The sequence below is a fragment of the Rattus norvegicus genome, chromosome X, assembly GCF_021556685.1.
Source record: "Rattus norvegicus strain SHRSP/BbbUtx chromosome X, alternate assembly SHRSP_T2T, whole genome shotgun sequence".
NCBI classification, from domain to species: Eukaryota; Metazoa; Chordata; class Mammalia; order Rodentia; family Muridae; genus Rattus; species Rattus norvegicus.
The window spans coordinates 115,581,714-115,603,475 of NC_141554.1; the positions used below are offsets into that span (position 1 = coordinate 115,581,714).

At 38.5% G+C, this 21,762-nt stretch overlaps 1 protein-coding gene across 2 annotated transcripts in view; it reads right to left on the reverse strand.

Moving 5' to 3' along the window:
- The window catches only part of Chrdl1 (chordin-like 1), a 103,857-nt gene that overhangs the window by 21,713 nt on the left and 60,382 nt on the right, over positions 1-21,762 (reverse strand). Inside the window, exons 5-7 of one of the 2 annotated variants that reach the window (XM_087600277.1) lie at positions 19,862-20,007; positions 17,903-17,996; positions 4,233-4,300 (exon numbers count right to left, since the gene is read on the reverse strand). In XM_087600277.1, the coding sequence (XP_087456403.1) occupies positions 4,233-4,300; positions 17,903-17,996; positions 19,862-20,007 (308 nt within the window). 2 annotated transcript variants of the gene reach the window in all.

The window sequence follows — 21,762 nt, forward strand, 5'->3', positions numbered from 1 at the left end:
GTATGTATGTATGTATGTATGTATGTATGTATGTATATAATGTGCTTATAAATATACACATAATTGAAACTACAAATAAAATCTTTAAAATAGGACGATTTTATTGGTAGAAATGTAAAGCCTTAAGGTCCAAAAAGAATCTTCAATGGGCATTTTTGGTTCTAAATGTTTTCTTATGGATTTGTGAGATAATACCATTGAATATAACTGGGCAAAGGATACATAGGATTTTTCCATATTATCTTTTATAATTGCAAGTATAGTGATCTGAAACTATAAAAGAAATTTTGGTTTGGAAGGTGTCTTCAGAATGTATGCTAGCCCACATAATCAAAATCATTATTATCCTAATCACTGTCAACCAACAGTCCCTAGCTAGAAGAACTTTTTGGCCAATGTCTTTCCCAAAACATTTTAAAAATTTTAAATTAGATTTATTATAAGAATTAAAAAATAAGAGCATCTTACACTGAAATTAAAGAAGCCCAAAGTCTATACCTTTCAGTAAATTTATAGACAGTTAGAATGGACAAATTGACATTTTTCCCTGACAATGTGACTGACTGTAGGAGGAAAAGTGTGGCAGCCTCTGCATAAGCACCAGAGGCCACTCAAGCCACAAAAGCATCTCCTTTGGCGGTACCTAATTGAAGACTGCCTGAGAAACAAAGGATTGCTGACACAGACAATGTCAGCCAATCAGGAACTGCTGTTTAGAATAGATGCTTTCTTAGGACCAATGGGGTGTGGGTGGAGGGTATTAAAGGAGCTTGCAGCAGCTTTTAGATAAGCTTGCTGAAGCATTTCTCACCTGATCCTAGAGTCTGTGCTGTTGATTCCCTGCCATCTCACCTCCAACCCCCAAGAGCAAGTAGGGGGTAGGGCAGCGGGAACTCCAAGGCACACATAGCAACTGACATATAGATTTTAATCTATTTCACATTGCTTCTATAAAGTATTAGGCAGTTTTATGTCAAGTAGACACAAGCTAGGGTCACTGGAGATGACGGAATGTCAACTGAAAAAACTACCTCCATAAGATCAGGATGTACACATGCCTACAGGGTATTTTATTGACTAGTGATTGATAGGGGATGGCCCAGCCCATTGTGGATGATGCTATCCCTGGGATGTTGCTTCTGGGTTCTATAAGAAAACAGATTGAGCAAGCCATGAGGAACAAGCCAGTAAGCAGCACCTCTCCATGGTCTCTGCATCAGGTCTAGACTCCAGGTTGCTGGCCTGTCTAAGTTCTAGCCTTGACTCACTTCATTAATGGACTGTTACCCGGAAGTGTGTAAGTGAAATAAAACCTTTCATCAACAAAATTGCTTTGGTCGTGGTGCTTCATTATACCAATGGAAACCCCCAATTAAGCATATACCCAACTTTGCACTAGCCTGATGGTAAATTTCATGGGGAGTAAAAGTCAGAGTCGATCTTCCACATATTTTTTTTGTTTGTTTTTTGATTTTTTTTGTTTTTTTGTTTTTTGTTTTTTTTTTTTTTGTATTTTTTTGTTAGTGACTTTGGCACTCCCTCATTTTAGTTCAAAGAGCCTTTATTGAAATGTAACTTACACACTAGAAAAACAAACAACCTCACTCATTGTAGATGTAAAATCCAATGAATTTAGCAAATTTCTAGAGTCATACAACTATTACCAGAGAGAAATTCTATCACTTCCTCATAGAACTTTTTGGCTATTTACAGTTCTTCTCTCTCAACCTCTGCCTCAGAACCCACCGAGCAGGTTGACTCCCAGTACACTTACTTTTGTAAATCTGTGCTGTATAAACGTGGTGCTACTATAGGCAACAGTCATATCTGTCTTCCATTAGTACATTTCTGAAGGGTGTCAGGTGTATATTTTTGTGTTTCAGTTATTTATTCCTGACTAATGCTAACTAGTATTCCTCTATATGGACATTTAATTTATCTGTTTACCAGCTGATAGACATTGGGATGACTTAAAGCTCTGAGGCTTTTTGTGTTGATCTTCCACACATTTTATTCTATCTTATATACCCGTTCACTCAACACATGCATATTTATTGGGTGCCTACTATATCCCAGGTACATACTTTTCCATTACTACAGATGCTATGTATTATTCAAATCATATTGCACAATAACACCCCCCTCAGAACAAAGGGAAATCTTTACTCATAATACAGTGGAACCATCTGCCATTGTGGTTTTATGACTGCCAAATGTTGGCTCCTCTTGCTACAATCCTAGATTGAGTCATCCCTGATTGAAGTTTAGGAGGACTGGTGAAGCTGATAGACAATATATGGGCATTCAGAGTACTATATATGGAATAAAAGAAGGAGAGAAAATGAATAACATCTACCGTGGAAGCTAAGCAGAATAATGTGACTGGGACTAAAGTTTGAATGACATTTAGTGATAACCACTAATGCAGTTGCTCTCAACTTCTTACAGAAACAAAAACCTGGATTGAAGAAAAGAGAAAACCCACAACACCAAAAACTAAGATTACAACCATTGCCTTGTTAGGATCTGTATAGTATCTTACTCTAAATCGGACAGAGTGGAATGGAGAAAATCTTTCCCTGAATGGGAGAAGTCAGTCTCTCTTGTGAGACAAATCTTGCTATTGTGAGATGCCAATGCACTGGTTTTCACCTTGGCGACAATTGTACACTGAATCGAAAATGGTAATATTTAGAAAGCAATACCACCAAGTAATAAGGCAATGCAAAACTATACACCATCATTGTCGAAGCTTTTGGTATGGTGTTGGCAAGACGGGATGTGCAAGTCAAAACTGGCCATTGTGATGACAGTGAATCATAGCCTAAGTGACATGGTGATGTTTGCAACTGTCACTCAATAGTAACTTTTGAGATTCCTTCATTATGCCATATTTATGAAAATAACCTGCTTTATAACCTAATGTACTGTCTTGTTTCCAGTTTCTAAGATTTTACAAAACCACTTAATTTTATTTATTATAAAATGAATTCTTACCATGGAAAAACATGAAATAACAAGAGCATAAAGAAGTCAAATTCAGCTTTTCCTCATGTCTATTTCTATCCCTTTATTACTATTATTATCATATTGATATATGCTCTTTCAGATTGTTCTCATTTATACATTTTTTATAAAAGCACATACAAATTTTACATTTGTTTTAGTATATCTGACTTTTTCTTTGTTTTCCTACATTTAGGTACAATTTTACTTTTTAAACTTATTACTTATTTAGTGCGTGTGTTTACAACGTACTATGGTAGGTTTGTGTGTGGAGGTCGGTGGGAAACTTAAGTTGGATCTCTCCTTTTACCATGTGGGTCCTGGAGATAGAACTCAGGTTTGACAGCCAAGGCCTGCTGAGCCATCTTGTCAATTTCTGTTACATTCTTACTAACAATGTTATTATATACCAATGATTAGGTATATATAGCCAAACGTACATTGATAAAATTTGTGTTCATTTGATTTAAACTTTTGAAAGCAAAGCTGTAATGGGTTTTGAGAATAGTTCTTACACAGGGGATTCAGTGAACACCTGTTTGTGTACAATTACAAACACATTGGAAACACTTTCATAAGTCCCTTAAATGTGATTCATTCTTTGAGCTAGAACATTTTCTTTTCAAATTTTAAGATGATTGAGTGACTCTTCTTAGACAGTCATTCTTAGAGATGGTATATTTTGTTAATTGAATAAACATATACTATTACTATATATATTATAATATACATGAAAATATTATGTGTAATATATAATATACCCATGAAAATATTATATATACTATGTGATACTATATACTTATTACATTCTAATACAATAGTTTTTATTTTCTTTCTACATGACCAAGAAGTCTCAGGTTTCTAAGGAATATGGCTGAAAGGATAAAGTGGATTATATTAAAATGCCACAGAAAGTCTTCACTGTTGAGAATAGTCATGGTGACTGTCCTCCTTAGAGAGAACATATAGACTTCTCAGGTCATTCTAAGAGCATCCCAACTTCAGACCTAGACAGAAGGTCATGGCTGCATTGTGCTCCAGATCTTGCCCTAATGGTCAATGATAAATGTTTACAGGTTAGCAATGACATCATTGAAGTTTTCTGAGGAAGGAAAAAACTGATGCTAGAAATGGGTCTTTTAGAATAAAAGATAAATAGCCACGGGGAAAACAAAGTTTGACTAGCTAGTGTCGAGTGTGGAAATGTTGAAGCTCATCACACTTACTGCTTCTCTGTTGGCAGGTTGCCGGAAGATATCAGCATCAGAATGTTCCCATGATAATTCTCCATCCCCTGTTTAATAAAAAAGAATAAAGAAAGAATCACACATACATAGAAGGGGCAGCTATCACCATTTTGATGCAGCCACATTTTTTGGAACCATGTTTCTAAAGTTCCCACAGAATTTTAGTTCTTGTGGCTACCCTTCAAGAAACAGCACTCCACAATTTCTCTGGGTGGGCTTCATGATTCAAAACAACTCAGAAGAAAGTTATCATTTTCTAAATGGATCAACTGGTAACATTATCCAGAACTTGGAATATAAACGGGAAAATAATAGCTTTTCACCTTAATATAGCCATCACCATTGCTTTTGCTTATTTTATTCTACTGACAGTTAAGTATTTTGCAGATCATATTTAACTTGTGTTTATAGTATCCTTAAAACACTGAGTTTTGAAATTTTCATTGGTCAAGAATTAAGTTCACCATTGTGTCTCTAAGAAGGTATAAACTGATTTGAAAGTAAAAGTAAACTTGCCATGACTAGAGTATTTAAGCAAGAAATATCCAAAATGTTCTTTTTGTTTTTTTTTCAAATTTCTTTAGATATTTGTACATGTGTGCTCTACTTACAACATTTCCACTCTTCCTTTCCCTCCAAATTTCCTCAATGGTTCCTCATTTGCTCTCAAATTCATGAACTCCTTTTCTTTGGTTAATATTGTTTTACACACACACACACACACACACACACACACACACACACACACCAACATGTACACACATCTACACAGGTATATAGATAGGGAAGATTCTAAAAATGACAAGGAAGCCAAATCCTAAGTAAAAAGAATAATGCAAAAGGGGGTTACCATACCACATTTCAACTATATTGTAGAGCTGTAGTAATAAAACAGCATTGTATTGTCTTTTATTTTGATCTGAGACACCTTTGTCTAGGTCTATAGGACCCATTCTTTGCACAGTAAACTCCCTATTACTAAAGTCTTCCAGAATAGCTGCTGTTTTATTTTAAGGCAGGATCTCTCTATGTAGTTGTAGCTTAACTGGAACTCACTATGTAGTGAGTTGTTCTGGTTGTTCTGGAGGTTATGATACTTCCTCTGCCTTAAGTGCTGTGACTACAAGAGTGCATCACCACACCCAACTCAGAGCAACTACTTTTAAGAGGAAGATGTTACATTAAGGTTTTGTGAAACATAAGCATATAAAAGATATGGGTATTTATTAACTGATTAAAATAAAAGCGAATTGGGTAATTTTCAAGAAGCTTTGGTGACCTATGACCATACAGGCATATATGTAAATATGTGTATGTGGATAATGTATATTTAATATATGTTATGCTAAACACCAACCAGCTGCTGAATGGGGTAACACAGAATATGGAAAAAATAGAATATTTTTATTTGTTATAATTTATCTCTCAAGCTTTTAAGACCTTGGAATGAAATCATAACATGTTAATTTATCCAGTACATTATAGTAGTAGTGAGGAAAATTATATAATATTTTAAGCATTGGAAAAGGCTTGAAAGTTGTTTTGATAGCCTCCTATGTCAACCTTACACATGCTAAGATTCCAGACTTAACCTACAGTACCTAGATCATTTACTTGGTGTCCTACACTTTTAGAAATGTAGAGAACTTCAGACACAATTTTGTCCAAGTGTTACATGGAACAAATGGAGAAACCAAGGCTCACAGTAAAAATAGCTATTAATAGTTAACTAATATTCATATAAATTAACACCCAAACTGCAGGCAACATTCCTGAATAATCATGTTCTTCCTATAAGAGTATGGTTTACTCCTTGTCACTTGTGACTGCATCACCATCAAATGATGGAACTGGGAAACCTCTGAACCTTCTGATATGTCTTAACCACTCTTTTTCTCCGGAGAACGTAGAATTGCTTTACATTTTAAATATTCTGTTCACTTTCTGTTTTCTCCCACTATAATTCCACCATGAAAATCAAGATTTTTTGCATACCCTGATCACTGAAGTAACATCACTACTGACAATATCAATTTGCACATAGTAGTCACTCATCATTTGCTCCATGAATGCACAACAAATCATTATGAATATTTTTGACTGCTAAATGTTTTTCGGTCCTTCATGGACAAACTGTAAGTTACTTTAAACAAGAGATTGTGTCTCAGACTATTTTTGTATCTTCTTGGTCACTACTTTCCAAAGTGTGGTCTCGTTGTCATCATCTGGGAATTTGTTAGACACTCAAAGGTTTGGATCCCACCCCAGACCTACTGAATCATAAAATATGGGATGAGGGCCAGTAATTTAGATTTTGGTGAACTCATCAATGGAGTTGGAGGCATAGAGAAATTTAAAAATAACTGGGCTAGAACAGCTGGTATATTGTTGGGTACATATCAGTCAGTGCCTTAGTATGCAACTGAACTTCAATACAAATACCAAATGAAGTGTGTGGTTGAAAGAACGACTTTCTTCCTGTGTGGGTGCAGGACATAGGAAGATAGACAAGGACTCTCTAAAGACCTATGTGGAAACTCTGGCTGACTACACTGAGAGTTAGCTGTGACTGGCAATAATACTGAAGAGTCAGTAACAAGCCTTGAATGCTGAACAAGTGGAAAGACTGGTACTATGGCAAGTGAGAGAAATCCTGCCGGGTCCTTGCCCTCAAGATGTTCGTGCTACATTTGGAAGTGACTGGACATCAGTTTAAGACACAGTTTAAAAACATATGAAGATCACCAGCTGGAAAAACAGCTTAGGCCGTATTGAGTGGGAAGATGAACAAGTCAGAGGGAATCATAAAAAAAGCATCTTAAATGACCTATGCCCCACTATTTAGAGGTGGGTTATGGACGTTTACGGAGACACAGGGACACTGACAGGGGCAGAATATCTCAGATGAAATGAACGACACTTGCAAAGAAGCATCACTTTGGAAATAGCAAGTTGCACACTAGGGGAAGCAAGCAGGTATGGTTTGAATACAAATTTCGGGTTGGGAAAATAAGGGGCTGGTAATTGGAGAGAAGGGGGTTGGGAGGAGAAGGAAGGTGAGAGTAGGGTGTTTTTGAAGTTAAAGAGAAGTTGTAAATGGGGACATCAAAAACAGGTTGGAGAATTCACATTGCATGCTGCTATTAATTTTTAGATAGAGGGTCCTATAGCACAAATGATATCCCAAGAAGCTTCTTCAGGCACCAGAGTGTAGAGTAGGTGGCGATCACTAAAACTTTGGTGTCTCATCAGGATACAGCTCTAGTAGTGAGAGGTAACAGGCTATGTATCCTTGTGCACTACTTAGGGAGGAAAGTCGAGTCTCCTGGCTGAAGACCAAAAGAAAGTGTTAAGGCTGGTGGGTGATATGACCATGGAGGAAGAAAGAAGAGAATGAAATGATTGCCAGACTGAAAATCTGGGGAGGTGTTCACTGTCCTTGACGGTGACTGAGTAGGGATAAACTGAGATTTGTTTGCCCTGTTTTAGTTGGCAGTGATGGGTGTGCGCCAAATGGAAGTATACCAGAGAGAAGACTGGAAACTAGAAAGGGATTTACCAGCAAATGGTACAATGAAATGCGATAAAGCTGCAAGATATGGCTCCAAGCCAAATCCGAGTAGCCGAAGAGAGAAAATAAATTCCAAAAGAAAAATCACAGCACAGCTCTCTTCATCAAATTCACTCTTAATGATTTCCTGACGGATATTAGCAAACAAGTGGTTTTCTAGCCCAGCCATCACTGAAGTTCAGTTTTGAAAGGCACTGGAGTTTCGAAAGAGTTTCTCATTTAAGAGCCTTTAAGTACTTATGGTCCAGTCAAAATGCAGAAGCCTTACAGAAGCATGCAGCCACGACTAGGCAGAAACTTAAGATGGCAAAGCAAATGGGTTAAGGCAGTGGCAAAGCAAATGGGTTAAGGCAGTGTCAAGAATGGCAGCCGAAGATTAATACCCTGTAAAATAGGGTCAGTTGAACGTGTCACTGCCTGAGCGCTTGCAAATGGAGACTTGTTAATAAAACAAAGTATTTTACCCACTTACAAAAGTACTCAAACTATGACTTCTGAGTATGTACACACACACACACACACACACACACACACACAGAGAGAGAGAGAGAGAGAGAGAGAGAGACAGAGAGACAGAGAGACAGAGACAGAGACAGAGAGAGACAGAGAGAAACTCTTTACTATAGGGAATATTTATCTCTTTCTTTCTATAACATATATCAAGAGACTGCTACTATTTCTGTCACCTTTGAGATTTAAAAATCATCAGAATGACATTACCTAAATTTTATCACTTTAGTAAACAGCTGATAAAGGTTTCAACTCTTCACTTAAACTAATTGAAATCATTGACAGACTGCAATGGTCATTTTAGATGCTAATACCTTGTATGTCTAAAAGTAGCTCTCTAGACCTGGCTAGTGTCCGTCTGATTACTAAAAATAGATACAACATATTCATTTATAATTTTAGCTCTAATGTCATGGGGAAAATAGGCATGAATATCCTAAAACCCTGCTTCATTTTCCCAATTCACTGGACAGTTTGTCTTGAGTGATTTGGATTTTTTTCTTTCAACCACTGTTTGGAAAAAAGAACAGTGATTCTAATGGAGACAGATGGATTCTAGCTAATCCTGAGAAGAAACAAGATGCAATTTTAACCAATTTTTTTAGAACAAAATGAAAAACAACTCTAGTGTACTATATGTCAAACAATATTCATTTAACCTTAAAAGCTACATGTGTTGTTCATTCAAATCTCAATTATACTCCAAGTTACTCTATGGGGCTGGAATGGCTTGGCTTTCTGGTAATGGGAGAAATGGAAAATAAGTTTGTGAAAAATGGTCAAAAGCTAGGTTTAAATTCAGCGTATAACTTATACGGCTTCCATTAATCTCTGGTTTGCTTGAGTAGGTCAAAGAAGCGAATTCTGATCTCTCAAAAGACTATGTGTACAATGAGATTATGCTATACCCATGAAGATAGGCCCAACAGCAAAGTATGCCAGTGTGTGATCATTTCTGAGCCGCTTAGGACATCAGAACAGTGCCCATGAGGCCCATTATACCTAGGCTAATCTAGTTTTATTGCTCCTTTTTTCTGTCAGGTACAATTATTATGACTTTATCTCCTGATTTCTTAAATGTCTGATTTAAATGGTGAATTATATAGTCACTCTAATCATCATTAATAAATGAATAATCAGGGTCAGGTGCGGTATTTCCAGATTTTCAGAGGAATGAGTTGAGACCAGAAGAACACTGGTGAATAGTGAAAGAGCTTTGGGGGGCAATATGGAAGATCGAGTACAGAGAAAGCAATTATGAAAGCTCCACCTGCTATGTACATGGCAACTACCCAGAAAAATGAACACTTCTATAAAGTTGCATTGTGAGCCTGGACCCATTTGCAGCTGAGTTTCAGAGGCATAGCTATGGTAAATCAACCAGTAAGTACGTGGCGTGCATGGCCATCACTCTTTCTTTCAATGGTGATATAGCTAAATAGATCTAAACTCGTCATTAAAAATGGGGTCATGACTTCCCAGAGTACCATATTTAGTCTCTAGAGACAGAATCATCACATACACTGCATTTCTCAGTGGCCTCGGAGAGAACAGAATTTTCAAAGTTGCTTCATTTCCCCAAGTTGAAGGCACCATATATTAAATGCCTAAGAGAGCAGAGTGGAACTGCAGAGTCTGGCTGCAGACCCACGCTTTCCCTCTTTTTGCACGTGTGACTTTGGACAAATCCATCAACCTCATTGTGTGTCATTTTCCTTATTATTAAAACAGATGTAATAATGCCTACCTTGAAGGCTTTTGAAGAATCAATAAGTTAGTATATATAGGAAAGGTTTGGAATAGTGCCAAGCACATGGAAATTATCATGTGAGCAGTGTCTATTACCCTTCCTCCATTCCTTTCTCTCCACTCATTTTTCTTCCTTCTCCTCAAAATACAGCTGATACAGAGTGAGTGGGAAAAACCAAGCTTTAGGGACTCCTACAAATATACAGGTATTTAACAGACGAGATTAAATCAACCAAGCAAGCAAAGCCTAGTAAGGAGATAATTTGGCTCTCACACAAGAAAAGGAACATTTTGTTTCTAAAACATCAGATGCCAAGGTTCTGGATATGAACACATATATGCAGATACATAACCATAGATACATGAGATAAAGGCAATATATGCATATACACCTACCTATACATATATATGAGACAGGGATGGCTCAAATTTTCTAATCATGCTTAGATTCCTTCATAGTTTTTAACCATTTGCTCATTTTGGTGACCAAGAGGTCAGACTGATTCCTATAAATGCTGGAGCCTAGGTTCATAGACACTACTCTAATGTGAGCAAAGGGTACATCCAATGGTGAGCTTCTGGACAGCTAGAAGATTTCTAAAAGTACTTTAAAAAAGAATGAGGCTAAAACATGACTTTAACCACCCATAAAGAAATAATTGCTATAGAATGCTGTGCTGGGAATTCTTCATTTTTATAACCACACTAACACAATCACAGAAAAAAGCTAAAAGTCTACAAAAGGATTGGGATGATATTGACCCTGACAGAATATCCCATATGGCCAATTAGAACATATGACTACTAATTTAAATTCTATAGGAAATTCAGTGGTATCCTATCCACTGTCCAAAGGAAGCAATAGCAAAGAAATAAGATGCATGCCAAAAAGAAAGATAATGTCAGAAGAGTGGGGGTCCTAAGACAATTCACAATAATGTAGGAATGAATTGTGAGAAGAAAGAATGGAGAGAAAGCAAAAACAACCTAGAAAATTTTCATGGAAGGTAAAGGCTGTAGTTGGGATTTGGGGGTAGGGGAATGGCAGGCAACACTGGTGATGTGCCGTTGAAAGGTATCTCTGACAGTGGTCAGACCTTTGTATAACCTTGAGAACATGGTGTTTCAAGTGTAGATGAGAATACACCAAATTAAAAATTATTTTATTTCAGTACAAATTTTAAAGATGGAATGTCTTTTAAAACTGTACGAGTCCCCATTGTTAACTGTAAATGTGATATTTAATGGATGTTAACCTGCTCATTTTGGAAGGAGAAGTAGAAAGCTGTTAGTGGAGAGGCATAAAGTTTCTTCCTAGCATAGTATTAGCCATCTAGCTTGCTGGTGGGTTTCAAAAAAATCTAAGGCAGGCACAATTACAAAAAGATGGTCCTTCGAAGCAAAAGAAGTACAGGCCGACAGAAGCCAGATGTAGATCGCTCCTGAGAGACACAGCCAGAATACAGCAAACACAGAGGCGAATGCCAGCAGTAAACCACTGAACTGAGAATAGGACCCCCGTTGAAGGAATCAGAGAAAGAACTGGAAGAGCTTGAAGGGGCTCGAGACCCCATATGTACAACAATGCCAAGCAACTAGAGCTTCCAGGGACTAAACCACTACCTAAAGACTATACATGGACTGACCCTGGACTCTGACCCCATAGGTAGCAATGAATATTCTAGTAAGAGCACCAGTGGAAGGGGAAGCCCTTGGTCCTGCTAAGACTGAACCCCCAGTGAACTAGATTGTTGGGGGAGGGTGGCAAGAGGGGGAGGATGGGGAGGGGAGCACCCATAAAGAAGGGGAGGGGGGAGGGGATGTTTGCCCGGAAACCGGGAAAGGGAATAACACTCGAAATGTATACAAGAAATACTCAAGTTAATAAAAAAAATGGTCCTTTACATACAGAAGTGTCCAAATCAGAAGCCAACATACATGAAACAATGAAGAGCACAAGAGAATATTGGACTCTTATAAACGCTAAACTCTTTTGCTACAGTTTAGATATTGCTTGCCCCTGTCAGAGGTTATATACAAATTTAGTTCTGATGGCATCGGAAGGTGTGGTATTTGAGCGGTTACCATCTTTCTTTGGATACTTGATCTCTTGGAAGAGTAGAAAAAAGCAACTCAGCTTCTCTGTACTCTTCCATGTGTCTGAAACTACCAGTTTTCTATTCTACTTTTTGCCATGGATGCAAAAGCATGTGGCCCACCCCTAACAAACAGAGTAGCCCAATCTCAAATTTCAAACCTCTAGAATTCTTAAGATAAACCTCTGGACCTTAGAAATGACCTCATCTCAGGTATTGCGTTGTATCAACACAACATAGACCATCATGTAGGGACCAGACTAAGATCTACAGTTAAAGAAGGAAGTCAATATGCCCGATGCACTAGTCACAGCTATTAGAACTGGTGTTTCATTAAGTTCCGATAACTGCTCAACAAGGGGTAGGGAGGGAGAATTGTAGGGAAAAGGGGCTTCAGGAGGAGGAGGACAAGAGGGCAAGAGGGGGGTGATTATGAACAAAATTTATTATAGACATGTATAAAATTACCAGGTAATAAGTAAAAAGACTATTTAAAAAACAAAATCAGTGTTTTCAGCTGTGCTCCTGAAAAAAAATAATTACATTATAATAGGTGAAAGGGAGGTGTCATTTGAAGCTTGTGGTGGGAAAAGTAGAAGAAAGATATGTAGTGCAAGAAAAAATGACAAAGTCTGGGCTACACGGTCTGGGTATGTGTTCATGTCAGTGAAATGGGGATGTGTTGCAGGCAAAAGAAGGACCAGGTTGTTTTAAAGCCTTTACAAACATGCTTAGCTTTTCAAAGGGCTAGGTGCAGTGGTGTATGCCTATAATCCTAGGATTAGGGAAACTGAGGTAGGAGGATCACAAATGTGAAGGACATTCCATTTCAAGCTTAAAAACAAAACCAAAACAACAAGCAACCATGTTTACTCACCTACCCAAACAAGTCACAGTGAATTAAGGGATAACCGACCACATACGATGTAGAACAACAGGGCAGGGGGGGAGGGCGTGCTAGTTTCATGGTAGCATCAGGAATTAAAAGATTCAGAGACTATGGGACTGTCCCTGGGTTTCTCCCTTACTTCAGATCCTTGCTTTCCTCACTCCGGAGAGCACAAAGTGACCTGGAAATCACATGAGTTGATGGAAGGGAGTTCCTCCAGGGATTCCAGTCCTACTCTCTGGACCAGATCCCCCCTCCTTTCAGGTACTGACTTTTATAACTCCTGTCCTTAGTGGTATATAATATATGCTGTAAGTTACAGAATAAGAAGCAAACCAAACAAACAGAAATCAAAAAAGAATCCAGTCATGTCTTGAGTCATGCTGACTCCAGAGTGCCAAAGTAGTAATTGCCTCACTAACTGTTGTGACACATTTACAGTACTGTGACAAGAATGTCTCCTGGTGCAAGACAGTAAAGGAGGATAAGGAACTTACATGGCACAAGGTGTAGGCAAATCCTCTTAAGAGGAAGTTGTACTACTCACCGTTCTCTGTAAGGTCTCAGTCTACTTACTTCACAACTGGATGGGACCTTCTCATCCCACCCTTCTCTCTCCATACTCAAAGAATCTTGGATGCAGATATCTGCATCCATTCCTTTACAAACATTGTCAAGTAACTACTATGCACCTTGCCCTATTTCAATGCTAGAGATAAAATGGTGGAAAAAATAGGTTTTGAACTTGCTCTTAGGGCTTTTTCCTTTTTGGGGGAAAGAGGAGAATTTAGCATATAATGATGTAAGTAAATAAGAAAAGTATCCCAACAGTTTTTGTGGGGATTACTAATTTGGGACATTGGAATCAGAATGACGAAGCTCAATTTTTGCATTCTGTCTCTTAGTCTCTTACTCTGGGGCAGGTCACTTAGGGTCTCATTGCCCACTTTGTGGGTGTAGAGTAGGAATGAAACCGGTTCCCACTACTGTTGTACAGAGCAAATGAGTTATTCCACATGTAATCACTTATATGCTGCCTGGTACAGTGTAAGTGTTACATATCCACACGATGTATAAAATACATGATTGCCTTTGAGAACTTCGGCAGCTTACCCTAAATTCTTCTCCCTTGTCCATAGTCCAAGTACACTGCCTTCTCTTTTGACTTGGCAACATAGGCAGGAGACGGGAAGCCGAAATGATAAATGGTGGGGGGAAAGCTGGGTGTGGGTTTAGTTTGAGGTCTGACTGCCCCATATATGGCAGTAGTACAATCTCTGAAGAGATGTTTTCTTCTGATAAAGTTTCCCTTATGGTCTAGCGGCTGTTTTCACTATGCTTCCCGTCCAGATGAGGTTTGCTGAGGTGCCAGCAATGACACGCACCCTGCCAACACTCTCCTGACTGTCCCAGGCTCACAGACATGTCTAAACAACTGAGGCTGGGGCTGAGATTCAATCTGAGTCTGGGATTGCTGTCTGACCCAGGGAGAAAGGCGAGAATTAGTGTTTGGTGACAGTGCAGACAGGCTGTTCAATGGGGCCCTTTATATGAAGGTTTGCAAGTTCAGCACTCAAAAGGTTGTTGTTTTTTTCCTTCAGCATTTGGCCTGCAGTTAGGGTGGTCAGCATAAGGAAGAAGTGTCTGGGTTCCCTGCTGTGTGAGTAATATGCTTCTACAAGATACACCTTTGTACAAACATAATTTCAACAGAAAAAATAACTAGGTGCTTCAGAAATGGGGACTTCAAAGGCACTTCAAGCACATTATATACAACTGAAAGATGTAAAGAAATCGGAGGCACAGAAAAAACAATTTTTATAAAAGTGGGGGATTTAGTCTTTATAAAGAAAGATGAAAGAAAATGGTGCATTTAGGCTAGAGATGCCGAAGGAAGAATTTAATGAATTGTCAAGCATATGAAGGAACAATGCATGATCAGTAATAACGAGCTTTCATCTGGTGCTCCTGAGAACTCACTAAAAGGGAAAATTCAAATCATGACAAGAGAATTGAAGACAGTCAGTGCTAGGATCTGTTCCCACAAGAAGGACGGGAAATAAAGCTCCGTCTGTGGAGATTAAATAAATAAAAGGCAAATCTATCAAACACGAGAAGGCTCAGTTCTACTTAACTTCAGGATAATTGCCACTTCTTAAACAATCACTCTCTATGAAGTCTTATCCTAGCACTCTATGCCACTGTAGTTAATCTTTACAACCACTGTGGGTGGTGAATATCACATCCTTCATAGTCACAGCTGAGAGAGCCAAGGCTCTGGGTGGTTAAGTGTCTTGTCTAGCGGAATAGTGTAGATGGTGGTCCTAGAATGTCAAATCCATGTCCTTCTGTCTTGAGAGTCTGTTTGCCGCAGCATATAGCTTCTTTGATGTAATAACACTCTATTTCACAATGTCCTTTCTTTTATTAGCTATTCGACAGTTTCTATTTCTTGCATCCACCTTTTCCAATAAAATAATCTTGGCCTAAATACTGGATTAGAATGACCAGATGGTTATATTATCAACCTCATGCACATCTCTGGCATAATGGACTTTCATATTTTAGGCTGTATCAAAATGAAATGGGGACGAAGGTCAAAAGACAGGAAAGGACATGATATCTCAATTTCTATTATTCTGACTCAAATGTAATAACAGCCCTGTGGCAATGCATATATAACATGCATGCTCACTCCTTGAGATAAAGGTAGGGAAAGATGTGTGACCTTACTGAAGCAAAAAAATATAATTAGACTGTAATTGATTCCACATTGACTTAGAAGGACTGGGAAAGTAGGATGTTAAGAGGAATGAGTATAAGCTGATAGCAGAACAATCACTTGGCCAACAAATCAGATATTAAAGTTGATTATAATTATACCAATTTATCTCTGTTTCAGACTTTCAGAAAGCTCAATGTCATTGCATAATGCAGATAGCAAACAATCCCTGAGGGTTGGCCTCAATGATCTTTGGAGTATTTTAACAAAATGCTGGTCCACACACCATAATTTTACTGCAGAAACAATGATGGATCGGTTTAAATACCGACTCTTGAGTTCTACTCCAAGGTCATTGGGGGTGTGGTCCGGACATGAATCATCACAGTACTCATGAGATGGAAACAGTGAGAACCAGGGCAGAGGGCAAATGTACAAACTCAGGAGAATGCAGGAATTGTGTTAGAAATACTGTTATGTATGATATGTGTGAGGACAGAGGTTTTTAAATACATGTAGAACATAGTTAAGGCCATCTTTTCGAAAGATTAAGATGGAAATAAGGTATGTGGCTCATCTATCTCCCTTCCACAAGGAAACCACACAAACTTTCCCTTTCATTGAGTGCTTCTTAACTCTGGTGACTCATTAGAATTACCTTCTTCTCCAGATGTAAGATTAAGTCCACTATGACAATTTCAGTGTACAACCATGGTTGAAAACCAACATGGTAGATATATATCACATTGTCTGCTTTTCATTATTAATTTCCTCAGACTATGCAAGGCACTGCCCTAGACCCCTTCTTCCATTATTCCACTTAAATCCCGCAACCATTTTCCTTATTGAAGAGGCTGTTAGGCAGGTCGATGGTGCTCAGGCAGCTAGAAAATAGCCATGCTGGGTTGAAACTGAAGCATTCTGATCCCAAGGCTGTACGTAGAACAACTTCTCTGCATCATGATCCCAGAGCGAGCATTGTCCTTCCACATTGGAAAGGTCATTCTACCAACCTTACAGGCCTCTCCTCCTATGTTATTACCTCCCTTTACTATAACCTGGACAAAAGAGCCACTGAGTCCTTTTCAATGAAACCATGCAGCACTCTTGCTTACAAGATTCCATGGTTTCGCAAGGCACTAAAAACTTGCATGTCCTAACTTCTGTTCTTCTCCTCAGCCCCATGTCATCTCTTGCCAGTTTCAACCACAGTTACCTTATTCCAGCCACAGTGTTCCTCAGACTGTGGAATGAATGCTCCAAGCACTTCTTTTCCTGGGGCCTTAGAACTATTTTTTTCAACGCTGTCTGGAATTCTTTTCCCCAGGCTTTTTGCATGAACGGCTCCTTGTCGTCTTTCGGGTTTGTGCTTCAAGATTCTCTATCCAGTGCCTTCCTCACAACTAAAGCTTAAACCTCTAAATTTTAAAATATTATATTCTTTTACTTATACTGTATATATGAAGATATTTGCTTGCTTATTTATTTATTTTTTCCTTCTTTGGTGAAATATGAGTTCTGAAAGGTTAAAGAACATATCTTTGCTATGGGTACATAGGTTGTGTCCTGATCAAGGGTATCACAACTGAAGGTATAGGGACTTTCTGGAAAATGACAATAGAGTGTCCTATGTATGGGGTTCCTTTTTATAATTCACGTAAATAGAATAAACAGTTTAACAATATCTCACATGCATATATTTTACACATAACCTTAGGCATGGTTTCATTTTAATTTTGCACATAGAATTTGATTAATACACCTCATTGATTGTGTGAAGTTAAAGAAGAAAATATTAATATTGCTACTGGGAAGGACTAGAAAGGCCTGTTGGTAGATCTGGTAACTTGAGAAAAGGCAACAAAGGACAAGTTGAAGGTAATTAAGTGTGAGCCCAGGAGAAAGCCTAGAAAGAAAATGCAGTACCATTCTGTAAAGCCAAAAATAGACGCCAATGAAGAAAAGAGTAGTTTGAGGTGATGATGAGTCCATTTAGAATTTGAGAGCATTTCTATAATCGAAGACTGAGAGATCAAACAGATATTTTGCTCTTTCCTAAACTCTGCTACTTAGGCGGGCAGGATTGAGATTCTTGGACTATAGGACACTTACCTCTGCATACTCGGCAGCAGGAATCTGGAACAGAGACTGGGAATGCACAGGTCAGTTTGGGGCAAGTCTTGAGACCACAATACACATTCCCCTCCTGCCAAGGAAAAGGAGAATTACTTCTAGGATGATCTGAACTAAGTATTTGTCAGGAATTACCTCAGTACTAGGGATATAGTGGGTACTCAGAACATGGCAATGCTCTCTCTCTCTCTCTCTCTCTCTCTCTCTCTCTCTCTTAGAGTTGGTTTTAGATTCTTCTTCCATTTTACTGTGCACTATTTCATTCCTCACTTCCTATTTCTTCAGGAAAGAGATGAACTCCCCAAAGAGTTCATAATCTTTGTCAGGTATCCTGACTCAAGGAAACAGTGCTCCTGGAGGAATGTCACCAGCCTCGAAAACCCTCACAATTTTGTTCCTCTCTCTAATTTTTACTATTTCCTTTGGTCCTTATCATAACTCAAGCTGGTGGTAGAGAGTGGATGGAAATGAGGCTTTGTGCTATAGGCACTATTTAAAAAAATCAGTAGAGTCTTCTCTCAAAACCAAAAAGACAGGATATTTTTGTGGGGGATAAAATTACACAAGGTTATCTGAATTCCAGAGCTCAATTCCATGTTAAGTAAGGGAGAGAAGTCATTTTACTTCAGAGTTGTATCTGTTATTTAAATCATTTCAATTTCCTAAAATTCTACCTTTTAAATTTTATCCTGTAAATGTTGTGGTTTGTTCTTGGATACACATGCTCCTAAGGCCAGAAAGACTATTAGAGAAACAATGTCACAGTAATAATCTACCACATTACTCTGATAAGGTGTTTTCACTAAAAATCCCACCTGGAAGAGATTGTATCATTTCCCTTGATTATCCGTTGTTGATTGTCTCTGACAATTAGTAAAAATGTTTTTAAGTTCCTTCCAGTTTAATTTTTTTATTTATCTTTCTGCTGTCACTTTTGAAGCAAGTTCTTGCTACGTAGCTCAGCCTATTCTCAAGCTTGGGGCAATCTTCTAGCCTTGCCCTCTAATACTTTATTTTCTTAAAAGCACATTATTTTACTAATTCTTTGAGAATGTGTTTTGATTACATCCGACCCTTACCTCTCCCCTAACTCCCCCCAAATTCACCCCATCCCCAACCCCTCTGAATATCTTGTCCTTTCTTTTAAGCCACTGAGTCCATTTGCACTATTCATATATACTCAGGGGCATAAGGGTGCATCCACTGGGAGAATGAGTCACCTACTAGGATCCATGTCCTTAAAACTGATGCCCCCTTCCCAGAATCCACTAAGAATCCATTGACTGCCCTTCTTGTGCTTCATCCTACTGTATTTTATTGTTCAGGCTAACATTCGCTGTACTGAACAACTAGGAATGGTTATAGGTGTTAGATTTTATTTTATTTTATTTTATTTTATTTTATTGTTCTTTTTTTCAGAGCTGGGGACCGAACCCAGGGCCTTGAGCTTGCTAGGCAAGCACTCTACCACTGAGCTAAATCCCCAACCCCTTAGATTTTATTTATAAAGTATGCGCAGTGACAGTGCATTGGAATCACTGTGATCAAACATTAACATAACTTTCTCATTGTAGAAAATTGGCAATGACTACCTAAAGCAATAGTAGTGTTATACCTATGACATCTCCAAGACTTCAATAGCTATGAACCCTTCGGCTGAAGGGCTAGGTGGTATAAACACTTAGGAAAAGTGCATGGCGACTAAATCAAACAGCTCATCTTCACTCGTTTTAACACTCTTATGGTTGTAAGCCAACTAACTTGGACATCTTTGACAGTTGTTCACACTTGGACAGGCAGGGAGACTTACGGTTTCAAGCGAATGCATCTTCATTCAAACATTTTCTAGTGTCAGCTTCCGTGAAAACACAGATGCAGAGTTGGCTACTTCCCTATCGGGGTACAGAGTGGCAGGGGCATTGGGAGGCAGGGTCTTACCGAGCAGCTGCACTGACTGCACTGATTGGGCTGCCGGTTCTGAAAGAGCCCTTCAGCTATGAAGAGCTCTCCGTGTTGGTAGGTGGTCCCATTGTATTCGCAGGACTTGCTGGTCACCTTATTGTTCATCGGTGGTAAGGAGTCTTCTGGAACAGAGTGGAGGAGGAAAACAAACAAACAAGACACATCAAGTATTGGCATCACTGCAACAACTTCCCTAATTCTCGACAGCAGGTGGGGCTGTGCTACACAGACGGAGTTAAAACAACCCTTGCACCAGAGGTCAAAACAGCCACAGCAAAACCACAGCTGACCATCTGGCCTTTTTGAGAATTTATTGAGCACATGCTATGTGCTGAACACTATAAGCACTAGAGAAATGAGGACAAGGCCCTGCCTTGATTGAACTTGGTCCAGCATGGATAAAATTCTGACTTACCTAAAAGGAGTCCATACTACTAGTATTTAGTCTTCTCTTAGGCTTTCAGAAGAACCATCTAGTGTCTGTTGGAACTGTTCTAGAAACAATATCTCTTGTAATGTTCTACATAGCTTATCATGCATTTGCTTTAACTTCTGCTGGTCTCTGTTGTTGTTACTTATTAATTCCTCCACCAAGACAGCCTTCTTCCTTTGCTCTTTCCTACCCACTGAAGTTCTTGCCTATAAAGGTTCAACTCTCATCTCCTTTTCTCCCCAAGGTTGTACAAAGACTCCAGCCAGCGCTGTGGACCTCTCAAGGCATCTGATGTCTAAAGCACATAATCTGGAGCTTGAATGCTTCTGGAGCATGTGTCTGTGGTCTATGGTCACATAGTAAACCATTACAAAGAAGCTGCAGATACATTATTGAGAGTGAGATTCATAACCACCTATGCCAGGTCATGTTAGGTTCTTATCTTCATTTTTCATTGTAGAGAAGCACATCATGAGATTGACTGATGTAACAAAACTAGTAAACAGCAAAAAGGAGACTCAAAACACACCGTGTCCTGAAACTAATTTTACCTTCTGACCACATATTTACAAGTGTGTATATATTATTTTTTGAATACTGAGTCTCTTTCATGTGTTTCTACTTGACAGAGTCTAGGAGCAGAAAATTAATTCATTCAGTGAGTTAACTTATAGAGAATGATCTCTGGAAAGTTTTCGCTGGGTTTCCTTCAGTATATTCTATATTGCATGTGTATGTATACTCTTGATCTCTGTGTCTGCCTCTGACTCTCTGTCTCTCTTTGTCTCTGTCTCTGCCTTTCTGTCTATCTCTTCATTTATACATGCACATACAGAGAATGTATAACAAAATAGTAATGATTATTTTCCAAGGTCATTGATGTGTGGCAAGTATTCGCCACAGGATGGTGGAAAAGGTAAAATAACAGAAGCCGTGGGTTTCATTAGAGAGAGGCTTAGGGACTAGGGTGATTTTATCAGTAAAAAAAAACGCAATGAATAAGAGTCCACTTTATGTGGATAAATTAATTTTATACATCACTATAACTGCTAAAAATAAACTGACATTCTCAAGATGCAGTAAAAATGATAAAGGCTAATAATAACAATACCTGTCATTATTATCATAATGTAAAAATAGTCAACATTCATTGAGTCCTAAGTGGACATTGTGCACATGGTATTTTTTATTATTATGTCTGTTTATTGTAAAGATTCTCCTCGAGGTACAACATACTTCTTTTTACATTTATTTTTTTATTTTATTGGTTCTTTCATTTATTTACACCTCAAATGTTATCCCCCTTCCCGGTTTCCCCTCTGCAACCACCCCTAGTTTATCCTCCTCCCTCCTGCTTCTATGAGGGTGCTTCTCCAACCACTCACCCACTCTCACTTCACTGCCCTAGCATTCTCCTACTCTAGGTCATCAAGCCTCCACAGGA